The 22492-nt window shown below is 38.4% G+C and overlaps 2 protein-coding genes across 3 annotated transcripts in view; one reads left to right on the forward strand and one right to left on the reverse strand.

Annotated features, from left to right (window-relative positions):
* Window positions 1-12018, forward strand: part of lamb1b (laminin, beta 1b) — a 28411-nt gene extending 16393 nt beyond the window's left edge. The window contains exons 21-33 of the mRNA XM_031313526.2: window positions 99-323; window positions 1429-1646; window positions 2396-2492; window positions 4966-5335; window positions 5423-5607; window positions 6786-7027; window positions 7790-7996; window positions 8081-8225; window positions 8995-9202; window positions 9670-9811; window positions 10469-10645; window positions 10827-10986; window positions 11349-12018. Of these exons, the coding sequence (XP_031169386.1) occupies window positions 99-323; window positions 1429-1646; window positions 2396-2492; window positions 4966-5335; window positions 5423-5607; window positions 6786-7027; window positions 7790-7996; window positions 8081-8225; window positions 8995-9202; window positions 9670-9811; window positions 10469-10645; window positions 10827-10986; window positions 11349-11485 (2513 nt within the window). The 3' untranslated portion in view covers window positions 11486-12018. The remainder of the gene's footprint in view (window positions 1-98; window positions 324-1428; window positions 1647-2395; window positions 2493-4965; window positions 5336-5422; window positions 5608-6785; window positions 7028-7789; window positions 7997-8080; window positions 8226-8994; window positions 9203-9669; window positions 9812-10468; window positions 10646-10826; window positions 10987-11348) is intronic.
* A 3461-nt stretch (window positions 12019-15479) lies between these two features.
* eri1 (exoribonuclease 1) lies at window positions 15480-21919 on the reverse strand. 2 transcript variants are annotated; one of them, XM_031313587.2, is made up of 7 exons: window positions 21450-21919; window positions 19958-20139; window positions 18178-18394; window positions 17999-18085; window positions 17691-17800; window positions 17472-17586; window positions 15480-16498 (listed from the first exon to the last, which is right to left on the reverse strand). In XM_031313587.2, the coding sequence occupies exons 1-7, from the start codon at window positions 21525-21527 to the stop codon at window positions 16256-16258; spliced, it is 1032 nt and encodes a 343-aa protein (XP_031169447.1). In that variant the 5' UTR covers window positions 21528-21919; the 3' UTR covers window positions 15480-16255. The 2 variants fall into 2 exon arrangements, with proteins under 2 accessions (XP_031169447.1, XP_031169448.1); XM_031313588.2 differs by having other exon boundaries at window positions 17999-18082; window positions 21450-21915.
* Between the last annotated feature and the right edge of the window lie 573 nt (window positions 21920-22492).

Raw genomic sequence — 22492 nt, forward strand, 5'->3', positions numbered from 1 at the left:
TCATGTCTTCACATGTTAGAACCCCAAACAACACTTGAGTTCCCCTCTCATTAGCCCGCTGAACATGAATTGACTTCCTGTTTCCTTTCCTCATCCAGGTGCCAGGTGTGATGAGTGTGCTCCCGGTTACTTTGGGAACCCTCTGGTGCCCGGTGGGCGCTGCATGCCCTGCCAGTGTAACAGCAACATCGACATGCACGACCCAGGGTCCTGTGACGCTCGGACGGGCGCCTGTCTCAAATGCCTGTACCACACTGAGGGCTACGGGTGTCAGCACTGCAAACAGGGTTACTACGGCAACGCTGGCACTCAGAGCTGCAGGAGTGAGTACAGAATTCAGTCTAATTCCATGTTTATATCCTGTATAAATACAAGCAGAGGTGGAAAAAGTACAAAAATATTGCACTCAAGTAAAAGTACCAATACTTTGATGAGATATTACTCAAGTACAATTGAAATTACCTACCTAATTACTCAAGTAAAAGTAATAAGTAGTTCATTTAAAATGTACTTTAAGTAAAAGTTACTTAGTTGCATTAAAAAAAAACTGTAAAACGGGGCAGGGGGATCTCTCTCATGTAGTGAAAATAGGACAAGGGGTCATAAATCCTAAACTATTTTGTTTTTAATTAAAGAAAAATTTATACAAATGTATAATCATCTAAACACTTACCAAAATATGCTTCCGCAGATTAGATGTGGAGTTATTGAATGCTGCCAGTTCAGTCACCTTTGGCAGGCACATCTGGCATTGCATGATGACACTATTGGCCCTCTTGAATTTAAATGAAAAACAGTCTTTCAAATGTGGCCAAGGATTTTCGTCGTTTTGGGCAGCAGAATTCGATGTTTCAGCTAGCATTTCTACTGAAACAGCCTTTGATCCGTCGTCGCTCGCCTGATCCAGCTCCATCTCGTTCTCAATCTCCTACAGAAAGGCTTGCTTGGCGCCTGGTAGGCAGCCTAGATGCTGATCATTCGTCACTGTAGTGGTTCCGGGCACAATTTTTTTTCTTCCTTTCGGTTTTCGTTAGTCAAAGTTTTTTTTTTTACTCAGTAACGGATGGGATTTGTAATGTAGCGAAAAACGATACTTCACTCAAAACGTAATCAAGTACATTTTAAATTACAGATTTTAAAAACTACTTGAAAAATACACAACAAAACTACTCAATACAGTAACGTGAGTCAATGTATTTCGTTATTTTCCACCTCTGAATACATGTACAACACTGTCTCTTCAACAGTCCCAAAAATCCAGTATCAGTTGGGCCCTAACATCAATCTTGTTTTACAGTGGGTTCCCGCAGTGTTCCTTTAAATATAATGAATACTCACGCTCACAATTTTTACCCAAAGATGTGGGTACAAATGTCCGAAAGCCAAAGCTTGTTGAACCCTGATCAACATCTGTCCTCCTCTGCGCAGAGTGTATGTGTTACTCGGCGGGCACATCACCTCAGGCCTGTTCCTCCCCTGATGAGTGTCAGTGTAATCAGCACAGCGGCCAGTGTCCCTGCCAGCCTAACGTGGTCGGTCAGAACTGCGACCGCTGTGCTGTTGATACGTGGAACATCGCCAGCAGGACGGGCTGCCAGCGCTGCGACTGCCACCCCGTCCACTCTTCTGGATCCTCCTGCAATGAGGTGAGTCAGACACTGTGATGAAAACCAAGACCCATAACCACTCAACATCCCACCTAACATCCAACATCTGTCTGCATCGTCTCCTGCATTAGCATTGCAACAGCTGCTTTAATTTTCTCTCCCACGTTAAGATGTATAGCTGAACTGAATCCCAGCGCTGCACCACAAAAACTTACTTTACGTACTCAGTGAACTGTTGTTGGCAGAGTTTTCCTTACGCAATGTGGGGACTGGCTCGGACGTTTTCCAAACAATTCTCATTGAGAGCAAAGTTGCAGGGCGGTTGTAAGTCACTGTGACCAACCCATCTAATCACAGAGGCCTGTGTTTGTGTTATATTTTTTGATATATGGACTCCAGCTGTTTGGGCAAAGCAGAGCTGCAGAACTAACAGAGAGAAGCAATTCCCAAATGCACAGATCTGCATGTGTATGCACAGAAACATGCACATAAAGAACATGATAGTGTGTGCACACACACTCGCACACACAAACAGTTGGGTTTCTGTGTTTACTGGCTGCTCTCCATCAGAGGAAGGAAGTCTCAGAATACACTGTGGAATAACTGAATACACATTTCTCTAAGAGGAGTGAGTTGTATCAAACTACACAGGCCCATTGTGTCTGCATGTGAAATAAAAAACATAAAACATGCTGCATTAATCCAAAAGTAACTATTTTAGACACAAAATCCACCGTACACTTACTGTCTTATATTGTGTTGACCTGATGTTCTCTGTGTCCCTGTAGGTCACAGGACAGTGCTTGTGCAAACCCGGTTTTGGTGGCAAGACGTGTCGGGAGTGCAGAGAGCTCTTCTGGGGGGATCCAGAGGTCAAATGTCATGGTAAGTCACCCATCACCAATACATGAGCAAACATAAAAACATTCCCAGCAGACCAGGGAGGATCATAAATCTGTTCATGCTTCCATTGCTCTATTTTTTTCATCTGAATATTTCTGTGAATGTTGTGTTTACAGTGTGTTTTTGCTGCCCTCTGGTGGCCAAGTCAGTTAATGGAGGTTCAAATATTCGGTTACAAATTCTCTGTTTTCTTTAGTAATGCTCTGCCAGGCCTGGCCTACAGCCACAGTCACCTCCTGCTTTTTTCAGGAGCTTTCACCGTGGCCCTCAGTATGTGAAACATATTAACAGTCAGGTAAAAGACTTGGCCAGCCAAGAACATGCCACGTTTAGGCCATAAAAGAACTCCTCAGTTGCCTTGTTCGTATGTTCGAGATCACTGTCCACACACTGGGGAACTATGGATCAAAAAGGTCCTACACTGTTCACCCAATAAGGATGTGAACACTCTTATACAGCCTTACTTTAAATCTCATGGTCACTTTTTCATTTCAAATCCAATGTGCTGGAGTACAGAGCCAAAACATCACTGTCCAAATACTGCCTGCCTGTATTCTCAAGTTTATATAACTCATTAGATCTTTTTTTTCTCCCTGCAAGTTAAAGTTCTTTTGGATATGGTTCCCTGAGTCACCGTGTTGGAGGACTTGAGCTTTATATTGTTTTTCCATGTTTTTTTTGCTCTTTTTTGTGTGTTTTGGTCCTTCTGTGTGCAGTTCATTATGTATGAGGAAGCATACCAGCGGTGGCTGTGAAATTACTTTGGTGAGTTAAGTGAATGAGTTGGTTACATGTCAGCAGCAGTGAATTAGCGTTTTATTGTCTGCTGAACAAGCTGCTGGAGAGCCCATCTGCAGAAATGTGCGCCTCACAGTAGCTGGCTCACCCTCAAAGAAAGAGAGAGAGAGGGAGGGAGGAGATCTAGGAATGACCTCTCGCTTCCTGCTCATGAGAACCAGATGTTTTCCAGAACTCCCAAACATCCCATTTTCGTCATGCACCTATGCCCAGAGGACCCAGGAATTATTACGGCTGTATTCCCCAAAGGTCTCTTAAGCTGTTAAACCAGCTGAACCTCGCTGCCCATCTCCACAGATGATACACTTATGGAAATCTGAGCACTGTGGCCCCCGTACTGAGAAATGTGTGGGAGTAATGTGTAGTTACCCGAGAGAGTGTTGACAATAAAGCCTCTTAAAGATGCTGCCACAGCTGAGAGGTTGTTCTAAAGTCCGGGTTTCAATGTCTGAGGTCTAAATGTTTGTCTTGTCGTCATCTTTGTCTGCGTGGTGTAACCAAACAGGGCGACTGTTATAAGTATGTGGCTCGTGTATGGCACGTTAATGGCCCTTAATCACCGTGTATGTTCTGACCCTAATGTGCTTTTAAAAACAGGCGTACTATTCCCTGACAAAAACAAAACGTCAAACCCTACACTCACCTTCTGCTCCATAAATCATGCAAATAAATGCAGCAACACTGATGGTTGAAACCTCTCAAACGCTGCATTCCTTCTTTCTGACTTACACCAAAACTCCTCCTCTTCTTTCAATTCTTCTTCCCTGGGGGTGGGGGGGGGGTTCATTCATGTCTGACATTCATGTCTGACTTTATTAACTGGAGGTTGAACATAATTTGTTTTCAAATGGCTCATTTCCCTGGAGAGACTTAAAAAACGCTAACACAGTGTCATATAACTGTGTTATTGTCAATAAAAATGGAGTTCTTTAGGCCTCACGTAAGCTTTAGACCAAAAATAAGTTATTATACTGTATATATATATATATCTTAATGTCCGGATATTTTGTTGACCTTCCATGCCAAATGAAATGGAAAGCCAACAAAGAAATACATTTTTTTTACATTTATTTCCTTAAGTATGCACATGTATTGTTTCATAATTTCTACTTTATTTCACCTTATTTCTTTGTTGAGTTTTGTATTAATTAGGCATAGTTGAAGCTGACCATTGAGAACACAGTTAGATTTTTTTGGGAATATGAAGACTTGAGGGCACTTTACATTTTATAATTTTAAGTTATGCAATGTGTTTGTTTTTTAAAAAAAGAAGATCGCAATATTGTTTTAGATGCAGTATCCTGAGATTTGATAATTTTTAGGCCAAGAAAAAATAAAAAATACATAAATGAATTTAACAAATCTTCCCACCAGAATTTATTACTGACAGAGTAGAGAAAACTCTCACTTGTGAAAACCTTTCACCATTATGTAGAGAAACTTACTAATACAATATAATAGAACACTTTAATGAATTAAACATGTAAAAGTATTCAAATTTCAGTATTTGGTATTTTTAGTCTCCTCAAAGTTATCTGAGGCAGGAAGGGGTACTTGAACTTACATTAATTCTTCTTCATGGCGTATGCCTCTTCCAGGATTTATTTGGATTCCTGGAATTAGTTTCCCCCTGACTTTCCTCCCTGTGTGTCTCCAGCTTGTGACTGCGACTCTCGGGGAATCTCCAGCAATCAGTGCCATCGTGCGACAGGTCAGTGTACTTGTGCGAAGGGCGTGTCCGGCCGACGCTGTGACGAGTGTGCCAGAGGCTACATGGGTGAGTTCCCCACCTGTGAACCCTGCCACCAGTGCTTTGCTGTCTGGGACACCGTGGTGGGCGAGCTGACCAATCAAACCCAACGTCTGGAGGCCCAAGTAACACAGCTGCAGACCAGCGGGGTGACAGCGCCATATAAAGACCTGGTCGGCAGCCTGGAGAGAAACGCCAAAGCTGTCAGAGAAATAGTAGAGAACAACCCTGCTGCAGTGAAGCTGGAGAAGATTCAGGACCTGATGCATCAGATTACGTACGTACATGAACAAATAGAGAGCTACAGAAAGATGTAGCAGACACGTTTTTGTTTGAGTTCATCACAGTCTTGTTGTTTCTTCAGCGGTGTGATGTCCTACCTACACGGAAAGCTGAACACGACAGAGGAGAACTTGAACGTTCTCCACAGTGATGCCAACGCCACCGACGCAGACTTGGACGCACTGACTGCCGAGGCCAACCAGCTGGAGCTGAGTGTCCAGGACTTGAGACAGCAGGTTCACAAAGCAAAGGACGCCAACATCCAGGGTGAGAAACCAAACGGAATGAGAGAAACTGTGTGTTTTTAAAAACCTTAAACTAAGAAGCGTGTCATCAGTATATTGCGTCACATTCATCCTAATAATAATAATAATAATAATAATACATTTTATGGGCGTCTTTCACAACACTCACAGACACCTTACATGTACAAATAATAAAAGATAAAAACAGATGAACAACGATAAAACTAAATAATAAGACCAAACAGAAATACAAAGCAGTACACTGAGTATGACAGTTTGAAGAGGTAGAGGTATCTGTCATACTTATTCTCACCCTGGAGCTGTCACTTAAAACTGTTTGGTAGTTAGCTTATCTGAAGAAAATGCTGAATGATTTCAATTAAATGTGGTAGAAAGTTAGGGCATGGACCCAAGGACAGCTGATTCGGTTTGGTACAATTCCAGAAATTTGTTTTAAATGATTTCTTCACTCTGCAAGATATGAACATTTCTGCTATTTTCTCGTAATAACTGCACTTACCTGAAAAAAAGTTTCCAAGAAATTGCCTTAACTAGTATTAAGACAAGTTTTGGTTTAACTTAATCAGAATCATATCTAGGCAGCATAGTCATCACAGGATTCCTGACTTGCCCCTGAAGTAAGCTTTTATAACCACCAGGTAGCGTTTTTCATCAAAAGAGCTGAGTCATGTTGAACCTGTGCTGAAAACAGATAAGATAAGATAAGATAGACTTTATTAATCCCACACTGGGGAAATTCCTGTGCTACAGCATCTCAAAAGAAAGATGTACACACATCAGAATAACACAAATACACATTAAGTACACATAGGAGAAAAGATATACATAAAATATAGGGAATGGAAAAATAGAATAGAAATCGTTATTATAATAATAATAATAATAATAATAGTAATAAAACAACCGTATTTACACAATAAACAACTTTATATAAACAGGCAGTATATAAACACAGATATACAGATGAGTAAGGTGCGAATGAATAGAGATGACATATTGCACAGTTGGAGGTGACACAGAGTAATAAATAGATAAATGTAACCCCTAAAACCACCATTAATTTAATAAAAAACTATATGCCACTATATTCTTGTCATGTAACCTAACCTTAGCGTACACGTGTGTGTGTGTGTGTGTGTGTGTGTGTGTGTGTGTGTGTGTGTGTGTGTGTGTTTTCAGGTGCCATGGACACCATTGCAGCTGCACACATGCAGTCTAAGACGGCAGAGCTCCGCGCCAACACCTCCACCAGTAATCCCGGAAACACAGTGGAGGGGTCGGCCACAGTACGGAAAGCCACGGAGGACAAACTGAGCAGCGCTCAGAAGGAGTTTGACCGCAAGCACCAAAGAAACTCGCAGAAGCTGGATAAACTGTCCACTGAGCTGGACAAATTTGACCTGTCACCACTTAGCAAGAAGGTGAGAAAGACTTTCTGTATTGTTTCTATTACAAAAAGGCAAGAGTAAAGTTTCATCTGAAAGAGCCCGTATTATACTCCTTTTTAGCATCATATTTGTACTCTTGAGGTCTCCTAGAATAGGTTTACATGCTTTGATGTTGAAAAAACATATTATGTTTCTCATACTGCCCATTGCTGCAGTGCCTCCACCTGAAACACTCTGTCTGAGCTCTTGGCCCACCTTCCTGAAAAAGCCCAGTCTGCTCTGATTGGTCAGCTGGCCATACTGAAACAAACTGCTGGGCGGGCTATACTTGCTCAGGCAGTGCCAATGGGCTGCACATTTGAAAAACTGGGCTGCCATTCTCAATAAATGACTCATTACTTGAGGAATTTCAATTTCAAACCACTAGTGGGTGGTGATGGCGCAGTGGATATAACACATGCCTTTGGTGTGGGAGATCTGGGTTTGATTCCCACTGCGATACATCAACCAACGTGTCCCTGAGCAAGACACTTATCCCCTAGTTGCTCCAACCTCTGATATATATAGCAATTGTAAGTCGCTTTGGATACAAGCATCAGCTAAATGACAATGTAATGTAAAACAGGAATGTGGGAGAGCTATTTTTTAAGCAGTTGAGAAAACTCCATTTGGAGTGTAATGTGTTTTTACATGTCTATTACATACATAAACTATGTAATACACTAAACGATGGCAAAATCCAAAAAAGCATAATAGGGGCTCTTTAACACTGAATGTTTTTATCTCTCTCTGCAGACATGTGGTGGTGCAGCTGAAGGGGACGGCTGCCCTGGCTCCCCCTGCGGTGGTTTGGGTTGTGTCGGTGAGGACGGAGCGCCTCAGTGTGGCGGAGAAGGATGCGAAGGCCTCGTCACGACCTCCCAAACTGCTCTCAAATCAGCCAAAGACCTGGACCAGGATATCCTCACAGCAATGCAGGAGGTGGACAAGCTCTCCAGGATGGTGAGTGAACGTAGTTAAAACTAAACTCATGTAGAATAACTTAAGATGGCTGTGAGCAGGTCATTGATTTTTGTTTGTGGTCAGGTGTGGGAAGCCAACAACCGCGCAAACGAAGCCAAGGTGAACGCTTTGGAGGTGCTGATCAAATCCAACCGGAGCAAAGAGAGAGTGGAGCAGAGCAACGAGCAGCTCCGCAACCTCATCAAAGAGATACGAGACCTGCTCACCAGTGAGTACACCGCAAAGTAACTTTATTTTCCGTTTTATGGCAGCTTGAAAAAAGTAAGAGTTATGGCTCAGAAAATGATTTTTGATTTGAGTGATTTATTAAAGAAGACACCTTTGAATATTATTGTAACTGGATAGAAGTAGCTGGAGGCAAACCTTTAACTATGACTGGACTGCAAATACCTTTATCTTTATGCTTTAGTGCGTAACTTTTTGATATTAATGAACGTCTGTTACATTCAAGCCATGCCAAATGAGTTGCTACAAAGCTAATTAAGACTATCAGGGGGGTGGGGGGTGCCGTGCGCGGTCATGGAAGGCTTGTATCATGTGGACGCGCCAACAGTCATTAATTAGAATTCCTCATGGGGGCGGCAGAAACTACGCACTATAGCTTTAAGGCTATGATACAGTATACTGTATGTCAAATAGTGGAAAGACTGGACTAAAGATATACATGTATGTGCTTAAATCTATTGGACTAAGTCTATTCTGTCAAGATAAGTGATTTTTGGAAGTGTGAAGTTTGAAATGTTGCAAAATTCTGAGAGTTGGGTAAAAACAATTATGCAAATTGTAAAATATTGTGTACAGAAAAATGAATGTCTATTTTTTTTTCAATATAAAAGGGTCTAAAATAAAAGGACTTAAGCTCTGATTGACGCTGAAGTATTGATTGTTAGTTAGAGAACTCGACAAACTCAAAGAAACAAACTCAGAGAGAAAAAAAGCATCCACTATGTTTTGTTTCTGATTATCTGATTATCCAGATGAGAAGGCAGATGTGTCAGTGATCGAGGCGGTGGCCAACGAGGTGTTGGCTCTGGAGATGCCGACCTCGACAGAAAAGCTGAAGGAGCTGACGAAGGAGATCAGGGAGAAGGTGGGCACTCTGACCAGCGTGGAGACCATCCTCAGTCAGAGTGCTGACGACATCCAGGCTGCAGAGACGCTGCTGAAACAGGCCAAGGCTGCCAGGTAACATGCGCGCTTACGTTTGGATCGTCTTGGATGTTTTAAAAATTTAAATACATTGTTAATATTCAACATAACAAATGTCCCAGCCGCTCACAATAATCCACAGAACACTCCTGTTAATAGAGCATGGAGTTCCACATTTAACAACGTATGAGTCTGGGTTCATTTTAGTTCATTTTTGCTGACTTTTCTGTGCATTTGTATATAATCACTCAAAATATTATTATAGAACAGTTGAAAAAAAATAATATTGTTTTACCTTTTTTATATGCATGAATACAGCAGGAGAATGTAAGAAATACAACTATAATACAGTTTATTTACATGTAAAGTGATTTTATCCCCCTTTCTTTTTTTTTTAATAGTCTCTACATGATATATAAATAAAGTTATGTTGCTATAAATAAAACATACCCAGTGTATTAACTGTTAACATATATATATAATATACACTATCTGTCCATCAGTGAAGAGGCGTCTAACATGAAGGAGACAGCAGATGTAGTGAGAGCAGCCCTGGTTGAGACTGAGCGTGCTCAGAGTATCGCCATGGACGCCATCCAACTGGCCCAGAACAACACAAAGAGTACTCTGGACCTGCTGATCTCTGTGAGTTTTACCTCTGACCTGCAAGGTTACTGTTGTCATGGAGATAAAACCACTAACAGCTTGTAAATGTTGGTGTTTTAATAAATATTAGACCTGTTTTATTCCCTAATGTGATGGATGTCAGTGATGACTGATTCAACTATAAGGACTGAGTGTTCATTATTCTTTTAACCACTGATTTTTTTTTCATTTGTCTGTCTGTAAAATGTCTGAAATTATTATGTCCAGCACGATTTTTCTAACACAGAAATCAAGCTCCCTGTCCTGTGAACTCACATTTAATCAGAAGCTCACATAGACTGTATATAAAGATCTTCCCAATTTGCAAAAGTGAACGCAAAATATCCCGGAGATAAAAGAGAAATTTTGAAGCCAGGGTCTCCGCAGTAGTGATCGGGCAGTGGAGCCGCAGTATCAAGGCTCCGCCCATACAGCCGCTTCGAATAACTAATAGAATGTAATGTAATGACTTACAATGCCCTTGATGTTAAAAAGAAACTTACATTGTCTTTTTATGTAACATAGATCTACATCTGGCCACAGTTGTGCACATATTATAATGATACAGAAGCAATGTCTTATACTTTAATGTGTGTGTGTGTGTGTGTGTGTGTGTGTGTGTGTGTGTGTGTGTGTGTGTGTGTGTGTGTGTGTCAGGTGGAGTCGGAGACGGCGATGTCGGAGCTGAAGCTCGGTAACACCACGGGGCGTCTGGTTCAGCTGGAAAGGGAGGTCGGCCTGCTGAGACAGAACAACCTGGAGGTGGACCGCCTGGCGAAGACGGCCGACTGGACCACCGACCAGGCCAGACTGAACGCCGAGGAGGCCCAGCAGGTCTCTCACACACACACACACACACACACACACAGACACACACACAGACACACGCACTGTCAACATTTGGAATGTGGGTAATGACTACTTTCCATCAGTCTAACAATGTGAAAAAAGGTGCATTTTCATCTGCTGCTGTCATCCAAGTAATGTGGTTATTTGTTTCTGTGCATGTGTGAAGGAGTTTGACACGGAGGTGAAAGATAAAATGGTTGAGGTGGAGGACCTGGTGGAGGATAAAGGGGAATCGGTGCTGCAGGCGAGGAGAAGAGCAGACATACTGCAGCAGGAGGCCAAAGAGCTGCTCGCCCAGAGCAGCATCAAGCTGCAGGAACTCGGAGGTAGCCGCCAAATGTTTGATGGATTTTCATTTTACATGATTTTACCATTTTCAGTATATTTCATTTAGGACAATTATAAAATATAATGCATGCATTTCATGTCACGTTCAGGGGCCGCACAAAATTATTTTGATGACATACTATACTATGACTTTTTTTTAAACATTTTTATTACATACTATGACTTTCTTTTTTTACACTGTGATGACATACTATGCCAAGACTTTTTTATCACATTTTGACGACATACCATACTATGATTTTTTTATGAACGTTTTATGACATACTACACCATGAATGTTTTTCATCCATTTTTGTGACAATCTAAATATGACAAAAGTTTAAACTTCCTGTGTTTTCAGAGTTGGAGAGTTCCTACGAGGCCAACCAGTTCATCCTGGAGGCAAAAGCTGCAGAGCTGGCCGAGTTGGAGCGAACCGCCCGTAGGCTCCTAGAGGAAATCAGCCACAAAGTGACGCTGTACAGCACCTGTCTGTGATCTACCTGGACGCTCCAACACCTCAAACTCTTTACTGTCCTCCAGTGTACTGGCTGGGATTTTAATGGTGTCAAATGTTTTTAAAGCATTTCAAAATACTGCTCCCAGATGATTCCCAGAGTATTTTATAGCTTTTAGGACCAAACACTGTAATATGTTTGACACTGTCAGTGCCAACAACTTAACATTCAAGTATGTTGAACAGCTGTGCCAAAAAGGATTTTAACAATGGAAACAAGTTGTAAAGCTGCCAAAGACCATTAAAGTATTGAAGTAACGAGTCCCAAAGGAAACCACTAAAAGCCAATGTGACCTCAGTGCTCAAAACCAGGAATGTGTAGAGAATATAGAACAAATTTAGCTGTATAAGATACTACAATCTGTGTATTTAAATATATGACTGAACATATTTGATAGAAACATTTTATACATACCTAATAAGCCCAAAGATATAAAAACATTATGTGGACCAAAAAGCATTTGTAAATGTTTCTGTGAAATGAAAAAATATTAAATTGTGATTTGAAAACAAAGTTCTTAAATCTTTCCTGTTGGTCTTTAATTGTGTTTTTGGTGTATGGTTGAGTGCCTAGAAATTATGTTTTTCCTATACATATTTCCCCGATTTTGATCAGTTACACCTGCATTAATCAATAAGATCCAAATATATATAGATAACACAACGGCAGAGGACAGATAGGATGAAATCCAGTAAGAAAAGTTTGAAGCTAGTTAGCTTTTAGCATGACTAACAGTTTCTCTGGTGTTACATTTTTTCCAAAGTTGTTATGTAACGAAAGTACAAATACTTTTTTACTGTACTTGAGTAGAATTTTCACGTATTTGTACTTTACTTGGTTATTTATATTTCTGTAAATTTTCCTTTTCACGCCACATTTCCTAAATAAAATATTTACTTTTACTCCGATACATCTCCCCAAAGCATCTTTGTTACTTGTTACTACAAAGTAAAATCAGAAGAAATTTGTTACACTGCAAAAAAGGAGTTTGGCGAATCATTACTCATTGTCTATGTGTGTATGTGTCTAGGTCTATGCTTACTGTCTATGTCTATATTGTTGTCTATATTGATTGTCGTCCTGATGTGTCGACTTACTATTATTAAGCACAACCCCAGATTTTTTTCCCCCATGACTGCAATGAGAATATGTTACACAAAGACCAGATTTCTTTAAAATCAAATTAAAATCTAGTCACAAATGTACTTTTTAATCAGAGTTAGTGTTACTCTTAAAATGAATTGACATCTTTTGGCCAAACTGCATTGAGATGTAAACTTTGAAGTTGAGTAAAACGCTTCTTGAGGCAACAATCCTCAAACAGTATTTATTGAGATCTGGTTATTAGAGACAATATAAACTAATTTAGACTTTTGTGGGCTATTGTTATTTTTACAATGGACATTATGATGAACATTGTTGGCCTAGTATTTTGTGAAAACAATAGTCATTATTATTTTTATATTATATCAGAAAATTACTTTTAATACTTAGGTATAGCAAATATCGGATACTTTTACTCAATTAATATTAATATAATAATATATTTTTTTTATTAATTTTTTCAACATACTATACTATGACTTTATCACTTTTTCGACATACTATACTATGACTTTTTTATCACTTTTTTCGACATACTATACTATGACTTTTTTTTCCGACATACTATAATATGACTTTTTTCGACATAATATACTATGACTTTTTTATGATTTTTTCGACATAATATACTATGACTTTTTTGTGATTTTTCGAGGTACTATACTGATTTTTTTCGACATACTATACATAGATTTTTAATGGCTTTTTTCCGCATACTGTACTATGACTTTTTCATAATTTTTTTCGACATACTCTACTATGACTTTTTTTTTCGACATACTATAATATGACTTTTTTCGACATAATATACTATGACTTTTTTATGATTTTTTCGACATAATATACTATGACTTTTTTGTGATTTTTCGAGGTACTATACTGATTTTTTTCGACATACTATACATAGATTTTTAATGGCTTTTTTCCGCATACTATACTATGACTTTTTTTTCCGACAATACTATACTATGACTTTTTCATCATTTTTTTCGACATACTCTACTATGACTTTTTTTTCGACATACTATAATATGACTTTTTTTTCGACATAATATACTATGATTTTTTTGTGATTTTTCGAGGTACTATACTGATTTTTTTCGACATACTATACTGACTTTTTCCAACATGCTATACTATGACTTTTTTATGACTTTTTCAACATACTATACTATGACTTTTTTGATTTTTTTCGACATACTATACTATGACTTTTTTGATTTTTTTCGACATACTATACTATGACTTTTTTGACCTTATTGAAATACTATACTATGACTTTTTTCAACACACAATACTGTCTTTTAGACACACTATACTTCATTTACTTTGACAACTATACTACTGAAAATGTCATTGGCATGCCATAAGTCATAAAAATCAAGACACAAACACATAATATTAGAAAATAACAATCAAAATATGTACAATACAATACAATTAAAATGTAAGAGCTGTACACTTTTTATAAGTGTTAATTTTCTGCAGAAATGTGCAAAATTGTACAAGAAATGTTCAAAGGTTCATAGTACAAAGTACAGCATAAAAACAATATGCAATGTACAGAGATATAGTCCCAAATATGTCTACTATAATAACGTACATAGATGTGAAAGCAGAGCCTCCTGCCAGTGGAGTGATTTGAAGAGTTTGTCCATGGTGGGTGGGGGGTTCAGTCAGAATCTTTCCTGCCTGCCTCGTGGTCCTGGAGGCATACAGGTCCTGGAGGGATGGCAGATTGCAGCTAAATCACCTTCTTAGTGGAACGAATGATACGCTGCAGTCTGGTTCTTGGCTGTAGTAGCAGTGTAAGGGTATCATCTGCAACCTTTTTAACTTCATGTCCCGGGTGATGATGGAGCCGAGGAAGCGAGGACTCAACAGTGTTACTTACATACTGTACTGTGACTTTTTTGTGATTTTTCGAGGTACTATACTATGACTATTTCTACTTACTATACTATGACTTTTTCATGATTTCTTTCAACATACTCTACTATGACTTTTTTTCCGACATACTATAATATGACTTTTTTCGACATACTATACTGACTTTTTTTTCGACATAATATACTGACTTTTTTATGATCTTTTCGACATAATATACTATGATTTTTTTGTGAATTTTCGAGGTACTATACTATGACTATTTTGACATACTATACTGACTTTTTTATGATTTTTTTCAACATACTATACTATGACTTTTTTCAACATACTATACTGACTTTTTTCGACATACTATACTATGACTTTTTTGATTTTTTTTCAACATACTATACTGTCTTGTTTCAATATACTATAGTATTATTTTTTTATCAGTTTTTTCAACATGCTATACTATGACTTTTTAATCGCTTTTTCGACATATTATACTGACTTTTTTAAACATACTCTACTGTGACTTTATCACTTTTTTCGACATACTATACTATTATTTATTACTTTTTCGTTATGAGTTTATCACTTTTTTAGACATACTATGACTTTTTCCCTGAATATTTTGTTTCACAAGTGTATTAATTGTTATTGTATCAGAGGTTTGTTGTTCTGTTTGAATAGGTAAGGTAACTGTACCATTTTTACTATAATTGAGGATTATTTTATTTTATTAAGTCTTAATAGCTAAAGTAACTAGTTACCAAAGTTATCAGATAATTTTAGTGCAGAAAAAAAATCACAATATTTCCCTCTGAAATATAGTGAGTAAAAAGTAGCATGAAAAAAAATACTCAAGCACCTTCAATTTGTACTTCAGTACAGTACTTATGTAGCAAGTTAAATATTATTTTTAAAGGGTTTTTGAAACTTAAAAAAGACAACATTTAAAGAGCAGCAACATTATACATGTTAAGACAAAGATGACTAACTTATCTACAAGAACATATTTATTTGCATTATTCGGCATTCAGAATATTTGTTCCTGTTAAAATAGAGCATCCTCCATGAAATAAAAAATAATTCAATATTACAAAAGATGACTCCTACAACAAAGGCTGAACTTTTACAGTAGTTACAACAGATAAGACTTAAATGTATTCAGCTGTCCATCAATTTGTCAAATGAATACATGTGCTGTATTTGTATAATGAAAGACAACATATTCTCATTATATACCAGTTAGATGTTATGGCTCTGTTATTATGTAGCACTTCCAACAGCACAGCACTAGCAGCAACATTTGTATGGATTCATGTGATTATATTTGCCCAATGGTGACAGGTGTGGGGTTTTAAAGGATAAAACTGACATAGAATCAAGTTGTATTCTTGAAGGCAAAACCTGAAATAAAAACAAAAAATCCCACCACCATGGGATAACTGAAATTTGCATTTACATCAAGTTGTTTGTTGAATATTAGCAGCTTGATAAGGAAGGGTGACAACACTGAAAGGGGGAAATCCTCCCACAACACACTGGAATGATCTCCTTGTTTAGACATCTGGTGTAAAAATAAATGGAGTTGTGGTCTGAGAGGACCCCTCAGATATGAAGCTTAAATCAAAATGTTGACCCCATTTATACTCTTCGCCACCTACAGCTTTTATGCTCCAAAACAAAACATTACAACTTGACATAAAGACCATAAAAGTGCTTTGGATCTTTTTCCTTTTCTGTAACTCATAGGGGTAAGGAGCTCCCAGGTCTAGTCCCTGCTGCGGGGGTTGTGAGGTGCAGGAGCTCCTTCCACAGGAGCCGAGCTGGGAACGGAGAGCAGCTGGCCGGCGTGGATGCGTTCGTTGACGCGCAGCTGACACCCATCCTGCAGCATGCGCAGAGCTATCCTGGCGATGTTGCGTGAATCGTCCAGCCCAGAGTGAGGACGGCCTTCGTACTTCAGACCCAACTTCTCCAACATGGTGCTCAGCTTCGTTTGCGTGCGGGGGACCTGGGGGAGGAAAACAGCTGGTTGGTGTGGTTTCTGATGGGGCTTCAATTAACAAAGAAATCCTGAAATAGTACACCTGCATTTAACTTTTGCCATTAACAGCTCCATTAAGCACATTTAGTCACAAAGTGTCGTCATTGAAGTGAGGTATGTAGGTGAACAGAAACACAGCAGATTGCATCATATTTGTTAATTTAAAGCACTGGTGCCCAAGAAAAGATGACATGCACTAGCTTTTTAACTTGCGACAAAAACTGTACGACAACTGTAAATACATTCTTCATGAATGTGGGTTATCATCTAATATATTGATATCTCCACGACTGAGCTTTAAATATAATAACCCACATTCATGAAGAATGTGTTAAACCTTCCATAATGACAGATATTTACCTGTGTCATACAGTTTCTGCAGGATGATCATAAATACAGAATATATTACATGTCAAGTAGAGCTCCGACTCAAGGATATGGATGATATGGGTCATCAGGATTGGCATGATTAGATTCATAATAACCCTCTGTGTAATAAATATAGGTTGCCAAAGACTAGTTTTGTTTTTGTTTAGGTCTGTATAAAACTAATCTGTATGAATTTAGATATGGAGGTTATAATCTGCCAATTTCAAAGAAGAGAAACGTATCATTACATATTAATTTGTGTCTGTTCTAATGAGAAAAAAAAAACATTAAACAACGATTCATCCAAACACTGTTAAATTAGAAAAATTATTCTCACTAAGTTTGTTAAATTATTTCTTTCTTCTTTGAGGTACTAAACACTGACCAGAATGTGTTTGTTTGCATATTTGTTTATTTAATTACGAAACATATTCTTCTTTGTCATATGTCTTTTATTTTATGAGTAACTATGTCCATATACCTCCTTGAGGGGTCATTGTGAAATAAAGAAAAAGTCTAGAAAAGACATTTACATTCAGTCTCCTATCTTAAAACAATTAAAAACACAAACCTTGTAGAAGTTCCCGTATGATTTCCTGATGTTGATCCACTTCTTTGCAAACTGAGGATATCTGATCCGGCTAAGCCGACACTGGATGTTGAGGAACTTGCTCATATCCCAGGCCCTTAAGAAGATGTAGACACCAAAGTAGTGTAAGATTTCACTAAACTGACGAGAAGCAGCACAAATACAGGTAAAATTTGGCACCATTAGTGAATTCAAACATACCCGTCAGTTAGGATGGCGTATTTGTACGTTGTCCCGAGCTCCCTCTCCTGAAGCCAAGCGACGACCTGCTGAAGTACTGCTGGAAACAGCTCTGCTTCATCCACCATTTTCTGCTCAACAAAACAACATTTTATTCATGTACATTTCATTTCATGTTTATCTGAATAGGGACAGATGCTACAAATCTCCAATGTACAGCATTTATAGCTATTGCTAGTTTCCAGTGACTGTCCCTAGAAGGGCTTTACAAGGGTACACAATAACTCCTGATTACTATGACACTTTGCTATAAACTAAGCTCACCCGACCTGTGTTATTCCTGTTAACTTCACACAAAAGTCTGAAAGCTGTGGGTTCAACTCTGGTTTCACATATGCCTGAAAGGAGTCCACCTGCAAAATAAATGAAAAAACAAAAACAAATAAACATTCATAAATACAAAAGTGGCTCTGCAGTTTAAAAACTGAACATCTCAAACTTAACTTACAATTTCTAAGGTGTGCGTGTTGATAAGAACCATGGGGAACTCAATGATTTCATGATGGAAGTCGGAGGGATTATCCTCTTCACACGTTGCTTCAAAGTCCACCACGCAGATGTAGTCGTAGTAGGTGTCAGTGGGTCCTCCCTCAGATGCAGACTGCAGAAGCTTCTGCTTCTTATAGTGGCTCTTCAACCTCTTCTTCATCACATCCTTTACACCTCTTTACACACAAAGAGAAAAGAAGTTTAGGAAACAGTAGCTCTCTATGTTGAGAAGTTTAGTAGCTTTTAATACTGAAGGTTGATGAATTGAACTTGAGATTTCGGCAAATAAATTTAATTTTTGCGTGCAGTCCAATTTGTTTATACAGTGTTTCCCACACACTAATGTGTGGCGGTGCACCTCACTATCAACACCGGCCGCCGCACATTGTGTTTCGTTATTACATTTTTTTTTTTTTTTTTTAAACGGTATTTAAAACACGTTCTTCTGCATTTCCTTTCCCTGCTCTCCTCCGTCTCTCTGTCACTTGTGTCACACACACACACACACACACACACACACACACACACACACACACACACACACACACACACACACACACACACACACACACACACACACACACACACACACACACACACACACACACACACACCGTGCGGTGTTTGGTGTTTTTAGACCCCAACGCAGGCAGCGCGGCAATGGTTTTGTCAAAGAAGTTATGTTAGTGTTAAGGTGAGGGTTAGCTGCCTGTAAGGCGACATTGGAGGCTTAAAACACCATCGAGCCCACCGTGCACACAGCGTCTGTCTCCATAAAGGAGTAAAGACGGCTGGCGAACTTCACAAGTTCACTAAAGGCTGGTATCTATCTCGTGAACACCTTTACACAATCACACATTCACAATCACCGACCCGACTCTCAGCAAACAAGCGATTGCGCCTGCTTTAGAAAGTTAACTAGTCGCAAGTTTGCGGTAAAATGCAGTTGGGTTGTTGAGGTCAAAACACTATATAGCAGCTGTGAATCAAATAAACGTATAATAAATAATGTTATGTAATTTTTTACTCTTACTCTTAGTTTCCATTTTTACTTCCATTCGTATTCAGGGCTTCTACAGGTTTCAACAAAGTCAAATTTAAGACTTCTTAAGACCTTTTAAAGACCATTATGAATGAAATTTAATGAAAACATAAAAAAAGAGTCAGATGTCAGAGTCTGGAAACATTGTCTGAAACAATTCCCCAATTTACTCATCGGCATTTTAGGACTAGTGTCTAGATTGGCTGCAATAGAAGTTGCATATTGGTCCCATTTGTAGTCGTAATGCAGAAAGTTATATTTGGACTAGCGACATCAAGGGCGTAACTTTGGGTTCAAAATGGGGGGGGGGGGTTGAGCTCTCCAACTATCAAGGGAGGTCCCAGGTCATGTATGCATGTATTGAAAAAAGCGACAAAAAACATCAAAAATTACAGAAAAAAAGAGACACAAACTTCCAAACAAACTGAACTAAAAGGTGACAAAAACATTGAAAAAAGCAACAAAAACATTGAAAATGTGACAAAAACGTCCAAAGTAATTTTGAAATTTTAGACTTTTTAAGACCACGCGGAAGCCCTGGTATTTAATTTACATACCTTTTATAACTTATTTGTTTACGGTCTCTATATATCTGTACTTATTCTGTCCTTGTGCTGCTGCAACAACTAAATTTCCCCACAGAGGATCAATAAAGGCTTATCTTATCTTATGTTTACTGTATTGGGGACACTATTACCTTGTGTCAAGCTGCAGCTCTGCTAACTTGATCCGAAGCTCCTCCTTGGACATGCGGTTGATGTGTCCATTAGCCAGAGCGATCTCTTTGTACACCGGATGACTGAAGTCGCTGTTAGACTGAGACGGGGACCCCTGAGGAGCAGATTCTTCATCAGGACATATCCTGCTGCAAGACTTTGCCTAAAGAGAAATTATATCAGTCAGTATGTGTCACAGAAACACAACATACAGAGAAATAAACATATTTACAAAAAAGAGTGAAGTCCAAAAATGTGACAGTTCTGATCATCTGTGAAGGCATACAGGTCAGGTCACAATTGTCACTCAATATCTTTCTTAATCGACAGATAACCCTCTTTACTTTGGTTTACAGGTGGGCAACACATTTAAGGAAAAATCATAAAGTGTCTTAGTAAGGTGTTGGGCCACCACAAGCTTTCAGATCAGATTCAATACTCCTTGGCAGAGATTCTTAAAGTCTCTTCTGGAGGAATAAACACCATTATTCAAAAAAATATTCACTCTTTTGGTGTTTTAAGGATGGTGGTAAAGGTTTTTCCTGTCACCCATCTCTACATTGTCCAGAAATTAGAGGATTATACAAATGATTTTGCTTTGTTTTACACCAATGAGTGGAAAACTGAAATATTTTACATTAATTGCTCAACTTCTTCCTGGATATTATGTTTCATGAACTAAATGCTGGGAGGACAAATGCAGCCACTTTACCACCGTTGTGTCATGAGAACATTTAGTGGCTACTTCAAAATAAATAATAACTGTCTTTTAAAAAGGAGCAATGTGTAGGATTTAGGAATACATTATTCACCTGAAACTAAGAATAGTTGTGTTATCGTTAGCTTAAAATGAGCCCTTCATATTTACATACTAGAGAGCAGGTTTAGGTTTATATAGCCTACCTTTTATTTGCTTCTGTTTATCTATTTAAGCTACTTTATACTTCTACTTAACTACATTAGTTACTGGTTTACAGATTTATAAGAAACTAAAATTAGCCACCTTCACCAGCTGCAACATTAGTGATGCTTAAACATTGTTGCATCACTAATTATAATCCAATAATATAATATATATTATTTTGAAACGGGCTATTATTCCTAAAGAGTAAATAAGTAACATTTTGAATGCAGGACTTAACGTTGTCTACTTTATATCAGAATACTTCTTCCACCACTTCTAAAACACCGATATGGTTTTTTAACGCTTAACGTTACCAACAATAAGACAATAAGACGATTTTATAGCTGGTTCCTTTAACATTACCACGTTTTGTAGAAATAGCTTCAATTTAGTAGCTATATTAGGTTTAAAATGCAAATGCATTAAATAAATCTGTGAACCAAATACATGTTCAACAGTATTTCAAGGTAGCTAACGTTGACGTTATAACATTTAAGCTAACGTTAGCTCGCTGTTTACCATAGCTGTTTACACCTTCTATATACAGTCTATGGTCTAGCTACACCAACCTTTTCAGCCTTCTCTCTTGTGTTCGACATCTTCACATTGACGTCCTTGGCGTGAATGTTCTCCTTGTGCTCATCCATTTAAAGTGGAAGTTAATCCAGAAACTAATCAGCAAGTTAGAAGAATAACCTAATGTGAATTTAACGTTAATTCGTGAAAGTAGCGTTAACGTCACATCTAAGTTAACGGTTTAGCTACACTTGCTAACATTAGCTAACAGGTTAGCACAACATTCCTGTGTGACTTCTTCGGGGTTGTCCAATTTAAAGCCGCTAAGTACGGTGCTAATTCGTTCCGTTATTATTATTACATACGTCAAAATTAATCAATAACAAAACGTTTAATCAATAACGTTAGCTACTTTTTCAGCGGCAATCGCAGCTGGTCTCCGCAGCAACATTAAACTTCTTTAAGGCGGACAGTTGTGACGACTTCCGCTTTGCGCCAAAACATTCGGACGCTCACTGTCGCCATCTGGTGTTGTGGATGACCGCTAGCTCACATCGTTCTCTATATTATACTTTGTTCCTGACTTTCGGAACCTAAATTGTTTGCTTCCTTTCTTTTATTACTAGAAGGGCAAATATGAGATGCATATGTGTATGAGATGCATATGTGTATTCAATTATCTGTAAATTAATACTGGATATAACACATCAAAATAGAATAGGCCTACACAAGATGTATCATGATTTTCTGAATGTTTACTGTTGGTCATTTTGTATTTATATACCCTAACTAGTGTGTATTATAATCACAATTGTTTTTCTTTATGTTTGTGTACTGCTTTATCTGCTTTGGTCGTATTTGTATAAATAACCTTTTAAAACACATTTGTGAGAGACATTGACCGCTAGGTGGCAGTCTCCTCTACGTTGTATTTCATGCCATGCATTAATACATAGAGAATATACAGTAATGTATGCAGACCTTCAATGTTCTCAGTGCAGGTGTTTAAACCTAACCTGTCACGGTGAGCCGTGCTTTTCTGAGGAAAATGAACTCGGGCAGAAACAGAGCAAAGAGCAGGAGGAAATAAAATGAG

This window comes from Sander lucioperca, chromosome 20 (genome assembly GCF_008315115.2).
Source record: "Sander lucioperca isolate FBNREF2018 chromosome 20, SLUC_FBN_1.2, whole genome shotgun sequence".
Classification (NCBI taxonomy): Eukaryota; Metazoa; Chordata; class Actinopteri; order Perciformes; family Percidae; genus Sander; species Sander lucioperca.